At 36.8% G+C, this 16,024-nt stretch overlaps 1 protein-coding gene across 1 annotated transcript in view; it reads right to left on the reverse strand.

Annotated features, from left to right (window-relative positions):
• LOC139437434 (phospholipid-transporting ATPase ABCA3-like) overlaps nucleotides 1-16,024 on the reverse strand; it is a 150,685-nt gene that overhangs the window by 109,934 nt on the left and 24,727 nt on the right. The window contains exon 3 of the mRNA XM_071211468.1: nucleotides 4,485-4,612. Coding sequence (XP_071067569.1) covers nucleotides 4,485-4,612 — 128 coding nt within the window. The remainder of the gene's footprint in view (nucleotides 1-4,484; nucleotides 4,613-16,024) is intronic.

A 16,024-nucleotide genomic window follows, 5' to 3' on the forward strand; every position in this document is an offset into this window, starting at 1 on the left:
TACCAGAGGTTGAGAGACAAATCCTATAAAGATTCAGGGCCTTGCTAATTGGTGACGTTTTCTTGGGTTCAATGGTGTAAGGCATGCCAAGACATGCCTTTACATTAAAGAATAATTTGTGCATACTCTACTTCCAACCACTTGAAAGAAGCACTGCATTTGGTGGGCCTCTTTGAGATTGGGAGTTGGCATATTCCATACTTAGTCAGATCTATTTATCAAGTGACAATTTTGAATGGAGTCCAGAGCATGAGAAATGATTGAATGCATGTAGGCATACAATGTGCATCAGGCAAAGACCTCATTGATAGTGAATGTGCAATAACGGGTACCTATTAGATCTGTTATTCATACCATATTCCACACCACTTAAGAGCTACAGGCCTGAGAGAGAGAAAAAGTGGTCTATTAAATTTCAACTACAGTACCAGCTTGGAAATAACAGCTTGTAAATCTGTGGCATCATCCTACAGAATAGAGTATACACAATTAAAAATAACTGCATATGGCTCTGTGTCCTCTATAGCTAGAAAATAAGGGTATGTGAACAAGGCTTCTAAGTAGAATTGACTCTTCTTACCATCACTTCCAGAGACCTACTTGTGAAATATACACTTCCTACTCCCACAACTTTAGGCTGTGCTGGATGAAAGGCCTTGTTTCCTTGGGTGGGGATGGTGGGCGGAAGATACGTCCAACATGGAACACAGTAAGTTTCCACCACAGCTTGTGTGATTATTACTTGAATATATAGGCTATTCATACTTGTTCACTACCAAATATAAGAATTACCACATGAGAGGAGAAATTAACCACGATTAACATGAAAGGCTTGTGTGGTCATTATACGATGAAAGCAAAGAAGAGTATGTCTGAAACTTGTGGGATTCACTGGGTTACCTCTTGGTGCTTACTTATCCACTAACAGTAAATATGCATTGCAACAATCAGGACTCAGATCTCTTATGAAGAGTCTGGTTTGCCCAACTGTAAGCAAGTTAGAGACTCTGAAGTACTGTTCAAAAGTAAATAAAATCTAAAATGGGAATGTACAAATACCTCCTTACATTATAATTTCTTTGCTGAAGTACTACAATAGTGACTATGTTCCCACATGAAATCTAATAGACATGCATGGATTATTATCAAAGGACAGAAAAGGAAGGGATGAATGTGGTCAGAAGAGACTTAGAATTGGCAGTCATAGTACCAACCCTACACTAGAAAAATATTGTGATTAAAGGCACAGAAGGAAGAAATAACATGGTACATGCAGGGAACTGCTAGCAATTAAATGTCACTGGAAAATAAAGTATGGAAAGGAGTGGCAGAAATGGGACTGGGTAAGTATCCAGGTACCAGGACACTGATAACCATATACATTGTACAAAGGACTCTGGATGTGAACCTGAGGCAATGGGAAACCACTGAAGTCTGTTAATAGGGACAGTGGTGTGATCATACTGAGGTTTAGATGGAATCATTGGGGCACTGTGTGAATAAACAAGATTGCATCAACTAAGTCAGATAAAATAGGGAAAAGCTAGTAGATAGTAGAAAGTCTATGTTGCCCATGAAGTCACAAACAGATCATAAAGTTTTGTGGATTTTTCTGTTTTTTTTTAAAGGTTTATTTACTTCTCTCCCCTTCCCCATCCCCACCCCGGTTGTCTGTTCTCTGTGTCTATTTGTTGCATCTTCTTTGTCCGTTGTTGTCAGCGGCATGGGAAACTGTGTTTCTTTTTGTTGCGTCATCTTGTTGTGTCAGCTCTTCGTGTGTGCAGCACCATTCCTGGGCAGGCTGCACTTTCTTTCACACTGGGCAGCTCTCCTTATGGGGCGCACTCCTTGCATGTGGGGCTCCCCTACGCTGGAGACACCCCTTCATGGCATGGCACTCTTTTGTGCGCATCAGCACTGCGCATGGGCCAGCTCCACATGGGTCAAAGAGGCCTGGGGTTTGAACCTCGGACCTCCCATGTGGTAGACAGACGCCCTAACCACTGGGCCAAGTCCGTTGCCATAAAATTTGTTTTGAAAACCATGAAAAGAGACCAAGCACCAGGGCAAATAAACTGAGGAAATTTGGGTCAGGAATCTAGCTTAAATATTTGGCAACAACTTGAAACTGCATTGAAGATACTTTGAACCAATGCATACTTTTGAGGCTAAATCTGCACCAGCCTATGGATAATGTTGAGTTAGTAAATTGAGGGAAGTTGGTATAGAAGAATGGGATCAAGGAAGGACAGACGGACAGAATAAACAGTTATCATACCAGTGGTTTTCCTTGATCCTGATTTCTACTAAAAAACACTTATATCCTAAAAATAGGATTTGCCTCTGTTTAGATATTAAGGATTAATCATTTATTTCCATCACTTCCAGAATAGTATGTCTACAAGATCTATTAAAGAAACACCGAGTTGAAAGCACTGCCCTTTCCTCTCCTACCTGCAAGAAACAGATTGATTCCTCGTCAGTGCCTACAGATGTCCTAATTGTGAATCAAACTGGCTGAGCCTAAGATTTTTCTCTAGAGATTCACGAAGGGAATTAAATTATGTGTTTCATTTAAATAATGAGATTTTCATGCTGTTCTTCTGTTAGTGAAGTTGCATAATGCTCTATACCATTCAGTTTTTCTATCTGTATAGATGTTTATATGTTTCACCATCTTTTGCAGAACCAGAACCATTATTTTTAGTGGTCAGTTTCCCATAATTTTGTGTGTTTTGTTTTTTAGAATTCAGCAAAATAAAATTCTGGTTTATTGTTGGACAACACTGTTTCAAACATACATCAAACTCCATAGACAAAATAAAAAAGGAAAAAAAAGAGAAACCTTTTATCTTTGGACTTTTTAACCATCTCATACAGCTAAGTGCACACACAAAAAAGTTACAGGGATGGAACAAGATTGTATTTTTTTTTATTGCTGTTTTTACAAGTTTTTTTTCCTTCTCTGGCATTATAATGAACATGATCATACCAAAAGTAAAGCCAGAACTAAGATATTCAACACTCTGAAAGCAGATTTGATCATCCAAGATCATTAAAAATGGCTGACCCCTAACAATATGTACATAAATATAAAATGTGAATAAATATACAAACAAATTTTCACTTTTAAAGTACTTTGAAGGAAAAAAGCAGGTCTTTGGAAGTTTTTGTTCTTTTCCTTCTTTTACATATTCATGTTATGGTTTTGATTGGGCAGTGGAGAATATGTGTCATCTGTGGGTGCCCACAGTGGATGGGTGATGGGCTCCTCTACAGGAAGGTAACCACGTTTGGATTCTAAGACATGTGGAGGGTGAACAAGTCATGATGGCCTTTTTAAATTTAAGTTTAACTTTTCCTCTTTTGCTATGTAGTCATCCTCAATGGTCTTCTGCTTCTTAGGGTCCACATCCTCATCCTCATCATCTTTAGCTGCCCATTTACCCGGAGCTGCTTCAGTCTCATCTTTTTTTTTTTTAAGATTTATTTTTATTTATTTCTCTCCCCTTCCCCTCCCCCAGTTGTCTGTTCTCTGTGTCCATTTGCTGTGTGTTCTTGTTTTTGTCTGCTTCTGTTGTTGTCAGCGGCACGGGAATCTGTTTTTCCTTTTGTTGCATCATCTTGTTTTGTCAACTCTCCATGTGTGCGGCTCCATTCCTGGGCAGGCTGCGCTTGCTTTCGTGCTGGGTGGCTCTCCTTACAAGGCGCACTCCTTGCGCGTGGGGCTCCCCTACGCAGGGGGCACCCCTGCATGGCAGGACACTCGTGTGCATCAGCACTGCACATGGGCCAGCTCCACACAGGTCTAGGAGGCCCAGGGTTTGAACCGCGGACCTCCCATGTGATAGACGAACACCCTATCCACTGGGCCAAGTCCACTTCCATGCCTCAGTCTCATCTTCATCTCCACCCTCTTACTCAGCATGTCCTTCTTTCTCATCTTCCTTCCCACCTTCTTCTTCATTATCTACCTCTTAGTCAGTCTCTTGTTCCCCATTCTCCTCATTAGTGTTCCCATTAGCGGTTGTGTCTCTTCCACAACTTCCTTCTTTTCCTTTAAGTCCTTGGTTATGATTTAGGTGCAGACCAGTGATCTAATTCAACGGATTAAAAAGAAAGTGAGAGTTCAGGGACTCTGGCTATAAAGTTGCCAGTATCCATGGCAGCAATGCATGGCAAGCTGGGAACTAAACCCGGGAAAAATGCAAAGATGACTTTTCAGAGCAGCCAGTCCCATGATTCTATTTTATAAGTCCTTGTGCTGGCAGATATAGTTCTGCCCTAATCAGCATAACATACAGTTAAGAGCACAGGCATTAAAGTTACTAAAATTTAGATTCATATTCTTACTCTATTGTATACTAGTAAAATGATCTTGAGAAAGTGAGTTTATTTATAAAATATGGTTAATAATATCTAATTCATTACAAACCTAGACTCTGGAAATATAATTAGGAGATTTTTAGATAAACCTTTCTCACCTGAAGTGGCAGGGGATCATTGCTGTTTTTGAAGTTGCAGTCAAAAACAATGGCAGCCAGCACGTTAAGAGATGCAATATCATATTTAACATACTTCTCAAATTCAGTTTCTGAAGAAAAGCCTCTAACTGTAGAAAGAGAAAAATGCCCACATAAATAAAAAATCCAACAATCCCTCTTCCCTAAGAGGTGGGCTACTACTTTACATGGACAAAAGTCTATCTGTATTCTGCACATTTCAAAACACTGATTCTCAAATACTGATAACATGATTACCTATGGAAATTTGGAGTACAATACATAAACATATTATAAATTTTTCCACAATTTTATATAATATTAAGTATAAAACCTACATTTAGCAGTAAGTCATTAGCCATCAGAGAATGCAAATCAAAATCACAATGAGATACCACGCTTAACTAAGATTTATAACCAAAAGGACAGGTAGAGATATTGAAACCCTCATACACTGCTGGTAGACATGTAAATTGGTATAACCACTTTGGATAACAGTCTGGCAGCCCCTCAAAAGTTTAAACAGAGTTTATATGCGGCCTAGTAATTCCACTCCTAGATATGTACCCAAGAGAAATGAAAACATACATCCAGAAAAATCTGTACAAAAATGCTCACAGTAGCTTTATTATAGAAATGACAAAAAAGTAGAAACTTAAATATCCTTCAACTGACGAATGGATAAACAAAATGCACTACATCTATACAATGGATTAATGTTAACAAAAAAGAAACAAAGCACTGATAGATGTGACAACATGAATTAACCTTGAAAACACTGAAAAAGAAAACAGTTGCAAAAGAACATATATTGTGTGAATTAATTCACATAAAATTTCTGTAATAAGCAAGTCTATAGGGACAGAAGGTAAATTAGTTGTTGCCTACAGTTGAGGGCAAGGAGGGAGCCTTGAGGGATGATGGCTATGAGGATTTCATTTTGGGGTGATGAAAATGTTCTAAAATTCACTGTGGTGATATTTCACAACTCTGTGAATATACTAAAAGTCACTGAATTATACGATTTTCATGTATGAATTGTATGGTATGTGCATTATGTCTCTAAATGTGTTATGAAAGAAAATAAAATCAGGAGGTAGGGAATACTTCAAACTATCCCTGACAGTACTTCTCTCTATATGTATATGGAACTATGAAATGATAAAAGTAGGATCCTTGTCTTGTCCCTAATCTTAGGAAGAAAGTTTTCAGTGTTTTATGATTTTGATGCTAGCTTGCAGTTTTTCCTAAATGCTCTTTTTTATGTTGAGGAAATTCCCTTATATTTCTAATTTGTTGAGTGCTTTCTTTTCAACCAAGAAACAGTGTTGGGCTTTGTCAAATGCTTTCTATATATCAATTGAGATGACCATGTGTTTTTTCCCCTTTATTCCATTAATATGGTATATTACATTGATGGATTTTCACTTGTTGAACCACCCTTGCATTCCTGGAATAAATCCCACTTGGTCAAAGTATATAAGCCTTTTAATATACTACTGGATCCAATTTACTAGTATTTTGAGAATTTTTGCATCTGTATTCACAAGGCAAAGTTTACTTTGTGATTGTCTTTTTTCCTGGTTTTGGTATCAGGGTAATGCTGGCTTCACAGAATGAGTTAGAAAGTGTTTCCTTCTCTTCTAATTTTTGAAGTGTTTGAGAATGACTGATGTTAATTCTTTGAATATTTGGTAGAATTCACTAGTGAAGCCAGGAAATTAGGCTCTTCTTTGTTGGGAAGTTTTTTTACTTCTGATTCAATCTCTACTTGTTATAGGTCTCTTCATACTTTTTACTTCTTATTGAGAAATTTCAGTAGTTTGTGTGTTTTTGGAAATTCGTCCATTTTATCTAGGTTATCCAATTTGTTGGCACACAATTGTTCACAGTAATCTCATGATCCTCTTTATATATGAAAGGTAGGTAGTAATATTTCCACTTGTATTTCTGATTTTACTAATATGAGTCTTTTTAGTATACCTAATATTTGTTGGTTGGTCTTTCTAGAGAACCAACTTCTGGTTTCTCTCTACTGTATTTCTACATTTATCACTGCTCTTATCTTTATTATTTTCTTCTTAATATGAGCTTTGGGTTTAGTTTGTTCTTCTTTTTTTCTAGTTTCTTTGTGTATAAATTTATTATTGATTTGAGATTCTTTTTCTTTAATGTACATGAGAACAGCTATAAATTTTGCTCAAAGCACTGCATCCCATAAGTTTAATGTTTAATGCTAAAATCTGTAAACAATCCAAAGGTTCATCAGTTGGTGAAAGGGTAAAAAAATTGTGGTAAGTATCCATACAATGAGATATTACCTAGCAATAAAAAGGAATGAACTTTGTTGTGTGAACTTTGATACATATAACCAAACAGATGAATTTCAAAATCATCATGCTGAATGAAACAAGCCAGGCAAAAAAGAGTACATACTATATGATTCCATTTATATAAAATTCTAGAAAATGAAAACTAATCTATAATGACAAAAAGATTAATGGATGCTTGAGGGTAACAGAAATGTTCATTTTCTAGCTTATAGTGATGGTTTCATGGATAAATCTGATTGAACTGTATACTTCAAACAATGCCATTTATTGTACTTCAATTAATTTGAAGTATTATTTCCCATTATTTTCAAATAATAATGGGGAAAAAACCACCCAGATCAAGCCACAGAACACTGACAGCCCCCCAGAAGCTCTCCAGGTATCACCTTTCAATCATTTTTCTTTTTTCTCCCAAATAACCATTACCCTTGCACTAAACATTATTATTTTAGAAATTTATATAAAATTCAATTATACCATACATGTTCTTTTGTTCTGAGATTCTTTAAGTTACATTAACTGTGTGAGATTCATCCACACTGCTGTGTATATCTGTATTTATATTAATTGTTGTATAGTATTCTCTTGATTTTCAGATATTTATGAATTTTAAGTTTTCCTTCCACTATTGGTTTCTAGTTTCATTCCATTATGTTTGGAGAATTTGTATAATTTTAAACTTTTAAAATTTATTGAGATTTATTCTGTTACCTAAGAATGGTGTATCATGGAAAATGTTCCAGGTATACTTGAGAAGATGTGTATTATGCAATTGTTGGATGGAGGGTTCTCTGTATGTCTGGCAGGGCTAGTTGGTCTGTAATATTGCTCAAGTCCTCTGACCTTCTGTCTAGGTTTTTTAAGATTTATTTTATTTTTAAAGAAGCTTCAGATTATATAAATGTTACATGGAAAATATAGGGGATTCCCATATACTTCACTCTTTCGCCTCTCACATTTTCCCACATTAACATCTTTCCTTAGCATAGTACATTTGTTACAATCGATGAACACATTTTGAAGCATTGCTACTAATATTACATTATGGTTTTCACTTTGTATTGCACAATTTTATAGATTTTGACAAAATGTATACTGGCCTCTGTCATTGCAATGTCATACAGAACAATTCCAATATCCCCAAAATGCCCCATGTTGCCCCTATTCTCCCCTCCCCTCAGAAACTGTGATCATTGTCTTTATATCAATGTTACAAATTCTTCCATTACTAGAATAATGATAAGTCTACTTTGGTCCCTAGTTGCTTTCCTCCCTTATGTTTGTTCATTCCTCAATCTTGAGGGTTTGGGGATGGTGATGCTCACTCTGCTTCCGATTGAGAGGTGGTTTAGATTCTATGGGGAAGAAGGATGGAACTATCTTGCTTACAGTTGTAGATACTCTGTTTTTTGGGGATGGAGGTTGTCCATCATCATTTGGACCTCGGTTTTGAGGTGCTTATGAATGATTTATCTTCTTGATGAATTGACCTGACTCCATAATCTATATACAACATCCATTTTTCTCCCTCATATCAATTTTTCACCATAAGTCCGTTTTGTCTGATATTAGTATAGCCATGCCAGCACTCATTTGGTTACTATTAGCATGGACTAACTTTTTCTATCTTTTTACTCTCAACTTATTTGTCTTTGGATCTGAGTCTATTATAAATAGCATAGTGTTGGATCATATTTTTTTAATGCATCCTGCCAATCTGTGCCTTTAAATTGGAGAGTTTAATCCATTTTTCATTTAATGGAATTACTTATAAGGGAGGATCTACTGCTGCTTTTTTGCTATTTTTTTTCTATATGTCTTATTTTCTTTTTATTCCTTCATACTCCATTATAGCCATTCTTTGCGTTATTTTATAGTATCCCATGCTTATTCCCTTTTCATTTCTCTTTTTTTTTTCATTTTAGTTATTTTCTTGGTGGCTATACTTGGGAAACAATAACATTTTAAATTTATAACAATCTACTTTGAATTAATATCAAGATAGCTTCTTTTTTTTTTTTTTTGTCTTCTTGTTTTCTCCTCTAGGCTTCACTGGGATTTGATCCTGGGGATCTCTGATGTGGAAGAGAGGTTTCCTGTCACTTGTGCCACCTTAGTTCCTGGTTTCTGTTGTGTCTTGCCTTAACTCTCTCCAGCATCTCTTGTTGCACTGTCATCTTGCTGTGTCACTCGCCACACAGGCACGCCTTTACCAGGAGGCCCTGGGGATCAAATCCAGGTCCTCCCATAGGGTAGATGGAAGCCCAATTGCTTGAGCTACATCCGCTTTCCTCTCCTTCATTCTTGAAGAATAGTTTTGCTGGTTACAGAAGTCTTGGTTAAGAGTTATCTTCTTTCAGCATTTTACATGTGTCATCCCACTGCCTTCTGGTCTATATATAGTTTCTGATGAGAAATCAGTTGTTCATCTTATTAAGGATCCCTTGGATATGAAGTGTTGCTTCTCTCTTGCTGCTCTCAAGATTCTCTTTGTCTTTTAACAGCTTGATTATGTTTTTTTAACGTGGATCTCATGACCTTCATTGAGTTTCTTGGATGTTTATATCCTTATCACTCATCAAATATGGGAATTCAATCATTATTTCTTCAAATATTCTTCTTCCCCTTTCTCTCTCTCTTTCTCTGGGACTATGATTATGCTTATGTTGGTTGATGGAGCCTCACAGGTCTCTTGAGTTCTGTTCATTTTTATTCATTCTTTTTTATTTCTGCTCATCAGATTAGATATTTTCAATTGTTCTTCAAGTTCACCAAATCTTTCTTCTGTCTACTAAGATCTTCTGTTGAGCTCCATTAGTGAATTTTTCATCTCAGTTATTTTTCTGATTCAAATAATTCTGCTTTCTGGTCTTCCTTAAGACAGTTTGTTCCTTCCCTTTTTCTCCCCTGTGAAGAAACTCTCCTTTATTTTCATACCTCATAACTTTTTCTTGGAAACTAGACACTATAAATATTATAAATCAGAGTCTTCTCTTTCCCCAGGTTGGTTGTTGCTGCTTCTGGGGTGTAGATGTTTGTGTAGTGACTTCTCAAAGTTATTTTTTTAAGGATTCTATTCTGTCATGTGTACTCATCAAAGTCTCTGTTTGTTAGTTTAGTGGGCAACTAGTGGTTTGAAAAGATATTTCCCTTAATGCCTAGAGCTGAAAAAAACAATCTCAGTCATTGTTGCTGAACTCTGTGTATTGGCGTATGCCTTAACACTCATCCAGGTAGTTTACAGTTCTGCCTTCACCTTCACTTCTTGCTTCTGCTGTGCCTGAAGGTTAGTGAGAGGTAAGAGTTTAGCCCTCTTGGGCATCTTCTAAGCATGTCACCATTTTTGGGCATGTGCATGGCCTTCTAAGTTATCTGGAATATGTGGAAGCATTTCAATGTTCTTATTCCCAAAGTATCTCACCACCACCCCCTTTTTCTCCCAGGTTTTTCAGAGTCTACTGTTTGTGACAACTGATAACCTTTGTCCCAGGCAGCAGCAGCTAATTCATTTGATTGTCAGTGTTTTCAAGGTACTGTCCTCTGTGTAGTTACTTAGCTCTGAGTGTGCTCCAATTTAGGCAAAATAAAGGCAAGTCCTTTGTATTAGTCCTTCATGGACTTAGACAAGTCAAAACAGACAAACACAATTCTTTGAGAACAAGATCTCTGTTCCCTCCAGAACCATGAATCCAGACCACTAAAATGGACTGCCATTCTCAAGACCTGTTAAGCTGGGAAGAGGGAAAGGGAACAAGAGTAAGTTAAGATGCCAGAAGTTCTTTGATGGTGATTTCAGTCACCTTTTTCTTGAATTAGCCTTTGCTTGGTTGCTGTTAACCCTTGCATATTTTCCAGAGTTCTGATAATATTATGACGGGGTTTTTTTTGTTTCAGTATTTTTGTGCAGACACATGCCAATGTTTCCACTTTCACTGATGTGCACACAATTTTATGTCAAGCGCATATCCAGAGTGGTCAGTTTTTGCACACACATGAATACTGCTGGAAACTGATCTTGTACTAGACCACAAAAGAAGCTTTAATAAATCCAAGGTATCAACATTTTAAAGTCCGTGTTCTCTGACTCCAATGCAATAAAATTTGAAATCATTAATGAAATGATAACTTTTGAATTCCAATTTATCTGAAAACTAAAAGTCATGCGACTGAAAAAACAAGCTTTGTAATAATAATGGGATCATAAAAGAAAGTATTAAATAATTAGAACTGAATGGGAGCAAAAACCCCATTACATGTAAATTATGTGAGATGCAGCTGAATCAGTCTTTGAAAGGAAAAACAGAGCATTGAACATATTAATTACAAAATTAAAAGGTCTGATCATAGAAAGGATAAGTGTAAAACTCAAGAAGGCAAAAATTGACAATAGAGTAAACCAATCCTAATTAGAAGAAAAAGATATACAGAAATTAGTGAAACAGAATATACATAAATTAATGACAATAAATCAACATTTGTTCTAGGAAAACTACAAAGTAGAGGGACTATTGGTTAGATTTACCAGGAATCAAGAGAATATATGAATAAAATATACAACAAGAAGGATAAATTACTACAAATAACAAAAAAATTTCAAAATAAAAAGATATTGTGACAAACAGAAATTTTAAAATCAAAATAACATGATGACAGATGTTAACAACAATAAATTTGAAAACCTAGATGGAAGGGCTAGGTTCTTTTTAAAAACCAAGGCAAAATTGATATAGAAAGAAACAGAAAACCTGAATCATTAAAGAAACTGATATAATGAAATAAAACAAAGCAAAACAACTCCTACATAAAAATGTGCCAGATTCAGATGATCACACAGGTTGACTTCTAGCAAACGTTCAATCAATCAATCAATCAATCAATCTTACCTTCCAGATGGGAAGGCATAAATGGTGTCACTTGCAAATGTTATAGAAAAAACAAGAGAAACAACTAATTATTAAAAGTTCAGCATTGTTGCCAGGTAAAAAAATAAAATGTAAATTTACTACTATTTCTTTACAATAACAAGAATTAATTGGAAATATAAAGAAAACACGGCATTTACAATTCCACCAGTGGCTATACATTCTCTAGGAGTAATATAAACAAGTAATTCACAAAATCTTTCTGGAAAAATGTTTAATTCTCTTAAAAAGATAGAAAAGTATGTACAGAGAGATATAACATGCCCAGTGTATACATGACTTAGCATTCTAAAGGTATCAATTCCTTGAAAATAATTTATAAATGCACCTCTAATAGACAAACACCATTACCAGAAAGATATTAGGAAGGCTGACCTGATGAACAAGCTCCAAAAGTCATGTGGAAAATCAAGATTCATTAAGAGTTAAGACAATTTTGGAGGGAAAAAAAGCAAAAATGGGAAACTTCTATTAATTATTAAAACATAAAATAGAAATTTTCTTAAACATCTTCCAATTAACTGAACCCACTTAGATAACTTGTCAGATTAGCTGATATTTTTCTAATCCATGTGATGCAAATCAAAGGCTTCTGAGATGGCAATAACTTAATGGATTGCTTATCAAAACAGTACTGGAAGTCTCTGGCCAGTGTGGCTAGTGGACTCCCTAAGTGCAAATGGCTTTGTGTAGAGTACTTCAAACTGAACAAGGATCAATAGCCACAATGAAGAATGTGGATTTAGGATGGTATTAGGATGGGTGAAGAGGCCATCACTAAGAAGGGTGCTCCCAGTAGATGGAATAGTCAAGCAATGACAAGAAGGTATGAACTGCTGAATGTGTAAGAGCTATGAATCCAGGAATGCAATGAGACAAATAATAGCTAATCTATTATAATATACATTATATACTATTATATACTATTATATACATTATATACTATTATAAAGTAGTTGCAACATGAGAAAATGGTAGGTTCAGTATTAGGTGATTCCATACTGGATAAGGAAAAAGAAAAGCAGAGTCAATAAATAAACTTTCTGTTGACTATTATAATGCTTCTCTCTTTAGAAAAAGACACTAAAAAGTCAACTTAGTAGGTACTTTTGGTTTAAAATTCATAATAAAGAGTAGAAGCAGTTTTGTTCATGTCAATATCATGTGGTTAGAAGTATGTTTAAATTGACTATATTTTTATTATTTGAGGAAGTAAATTATAGTTGATCCAAAAGAAATTGGGTTCCCACTCTGACTTGGAGAACATAACCCTATATAAGCTCCTACTTCTGATACAACACTGGGAAAGAGGGATCAGTGAAAACTAAGCTCTCTTTTGTGGCCAGGAGCTGGTAGGTAGGAAGACTGGAGAAGACTTCTATAAAATATCTTTAAATTGGTCATAGTCTGGAATATATCATGGAACATCCAGCATGCTTAGATGGTCCGATGAAACTCAATCTCACTCTTCCAGCTATTTTAAGCACAGGAAATATTTGAACCTACACAGATGAGACACAATCCTGGAGGAACACTTAACTACTGCATGCACCTTGAGGAAAAGAATAGCTACACTTTGTAAACATACTTGCTGCTTAGGAAACAAAGTAAGAGAAGAGGGATGCTGTATCTACAAAGAAGTTGGTTGAAAAAACATACTTGAATAGGCCTTGTTTATTTTTTTAATGTCTAGTGAAAAGAGTGCCAGTGCAGTTAAAAACACGTGAGACTAGAGAGGACTGAGGGAAGATGGTGGAATAGGGAACTCCAGGATATAGTCCTGCCACAAAAACAATATTAAACAGGCAGGAACTGTCTGAAACAACTATTTTGAAACTCTAGAAGCCATAAGCACACTTTACAGCATCTAAAGAAGAGTGAGAGGAAGAAGCTGATAAATAAAGAACAGGGAGACGAACTTGGCCCAGTGGTTAGGGCATCCATCTACCACATGGGAGGTCTGCGGTTCAAATCCCGGGCCTCCTTGACCCATATGAGCTGGCCCACATGCACTGCTGATGTGCGCAAGGAGTGCCCTGCCACGCAGGGTGTCCCCCATATAGGGGAGCCCCACGTGCAAGGAGTGTGCCCCATAAGGAGAGCCGCCCAGCATGAAAGAAAGTGCAGCCTGCCTAAGAATGGCGCCACCCACACGGAGAACTGACACAACAAGATGATACAACAAAAAGAGACACAGATTCCCGTGCTGCTGACAACAACAGAAGTGGACAAAGAAATAAGATGCAGCAAATAGACACAGAGAACAGACAACCGGGGGGGGGGGGGGGGGGGGAGGGAGGGGGAAGGGGAGAGAAATAAATAAATCTTTAAAAAAAAAAAAAAGATAAAGAACAATAAATTGCTCTCTCCATGCAGCAGCCACCAGCACCCAATCTGCTCTCAGAGCAGGCTACCATGAGGTCCACCCTTGATTAGCTTGCTGGTGACAAAAAGAGACATAAAAATCCTCTTTCCCAAGAACAGGGATGCACATGGCTGATCACTGATCACAGCTTCTGATGAGTGAATTCCAATTGCAGGTAGCCTGGCTATAAGGGAAACCACTGCTTCAAACCACCCTGAACATGGGCAGAGCCACTGTTTCAACCTGCCCTGGACACAGGCAACAAAAGCTGTTGTTTCATCCTGTGCCTGACAAAGGCAGTGGCAGCCATTATTTCAACCCTCCTTGAACAGGGGTGCTGCTTCTACAAGGCTGGAGGTAGACCTAGTTGAAGGGTTGCATTTGCTGGGCAGGACTAAGTCAGCTTTGGGGAGCTACTGAAGAAGCTCTTAATGCCCCAGGACACTTTGGAGCTGTTCTGCATGCTCTTTGGGTCTCTGGTCCTGTTTTGGCTAGAAAAGACTGACTTGGGAAAGACGTCTCCATTGTACCCACCTCCCAGAATTTGCCTTCCAGGAAAAAGCAGCTTGAAACACAAAAGGAGCTATAGAGGTTTTGAGCAGTTTGGGCAAAGGCCTACCAGTTTCAAACATGCTGGAGAAGAAGGATTGTTTCCTGGGAAACAGAGGGGACAACCAAATTCCTGTGAACAGGAATACCAAAATTACTAACAAGCAAAAGCCCAGTAAAAGATACAGGCCCAGAAAGATAGGGAAAACCTTGCATAATGCATTTGCCTCCTGACAGAATGGATGAAGTTCAAGAAAATCTGTGGCTAATCAGCAACTGGTTACAGAAACAAAAAACTACATCTCAGGGAATAAACACCAGAGTTAATGTTTTAGAATGTAGAGTGTGCAAAAAAAGAGTATAAGACAAACAAGGAATGATGGCCAATCCAAAGGAAGAGGTTAAAAGTATAGAAAACATCAATGACGACAAGAACGTGAACATACTGAATAAAATCTTTTAAAAAATGATTTAAAAAATGCTCAAGATGAAGGAAAATACAGAAAAGACCTAAGAATATCAGGAAAACAATGAATTTGAAATATCAGAGTCTTAATAAAGGGAAAGAAAATTTTAAAAAGGAACCAAACAGAATTAATGGAATTTGAAGACCACAATAATTGAAATGAAAAATGCCCAGGGCAGGGGGGTGGGTGGGGGCTGGGTCAAGAGTAGCCAGCTTTGTAGCTGGCAGAAGAAAGAATCAATGCAATCAAAGAAAAGACACTTTAGATGAGTAAGGTTGAGAAGCAGTAAGAAAAACCAATTACTAAAAGCAAAAATAGCCTAAGACATTTCTGGGACTATCAAGTGCACCAATATATGCATTATGGGAGTTCCAGAAGGAAAAGAGAGAGATAAAGGCACAGAAGGAATATTCAAATAAATAATGATAGAGAACTCTCAAACTTAGCAAAGACATGAATATGCATATGCAAGAAGTCCAGAGAATATAAAACAGGATATAAAGAAAAATATATCTTATCTTATATTGATCACACTATCGAATGCATAGGACGAGAGAGTTTTGAAAACTGCAAAAGAAAAAGTGGAAGTTTCAATTGAATTGAGTGCGTATTTCTCATCAGATACTACGAAAGCAACAAGGCAGTGTGTGCACTACTTAAAGTGCTGAAAGAAAACAACTGCCGAACAATAATTTTATATACAGTAAGACTTTCTTTTAAAAATGAGGGAGAGATTAAAACATTCCCAGATAAACCACTAGACTTTCCCTCCAAGCAATGGTAAAGGGCATTCTTCATACAGAAAGGAAAGGACTCTAGACAGTGGTTCAAAGCAGTATAAATAAATAAAAAGACCTTCAGTAAAGACAACCATTTGTGTAATTAT

This window comes from Dasypus novemcinctus, chromosome 23, assembly GCF_030445035.2.
Source record: "Dasypus novemcinctus isolate mDasNov1 chromosome 23, mDasNov1.1.hap2, whole genome shotgun sequence".
NCBI lineage: Eukaryota > Metazoa > Chordata > Mammalia > Cingulata > Dasypodidae > Dasypus > Dasypus novemcinctus.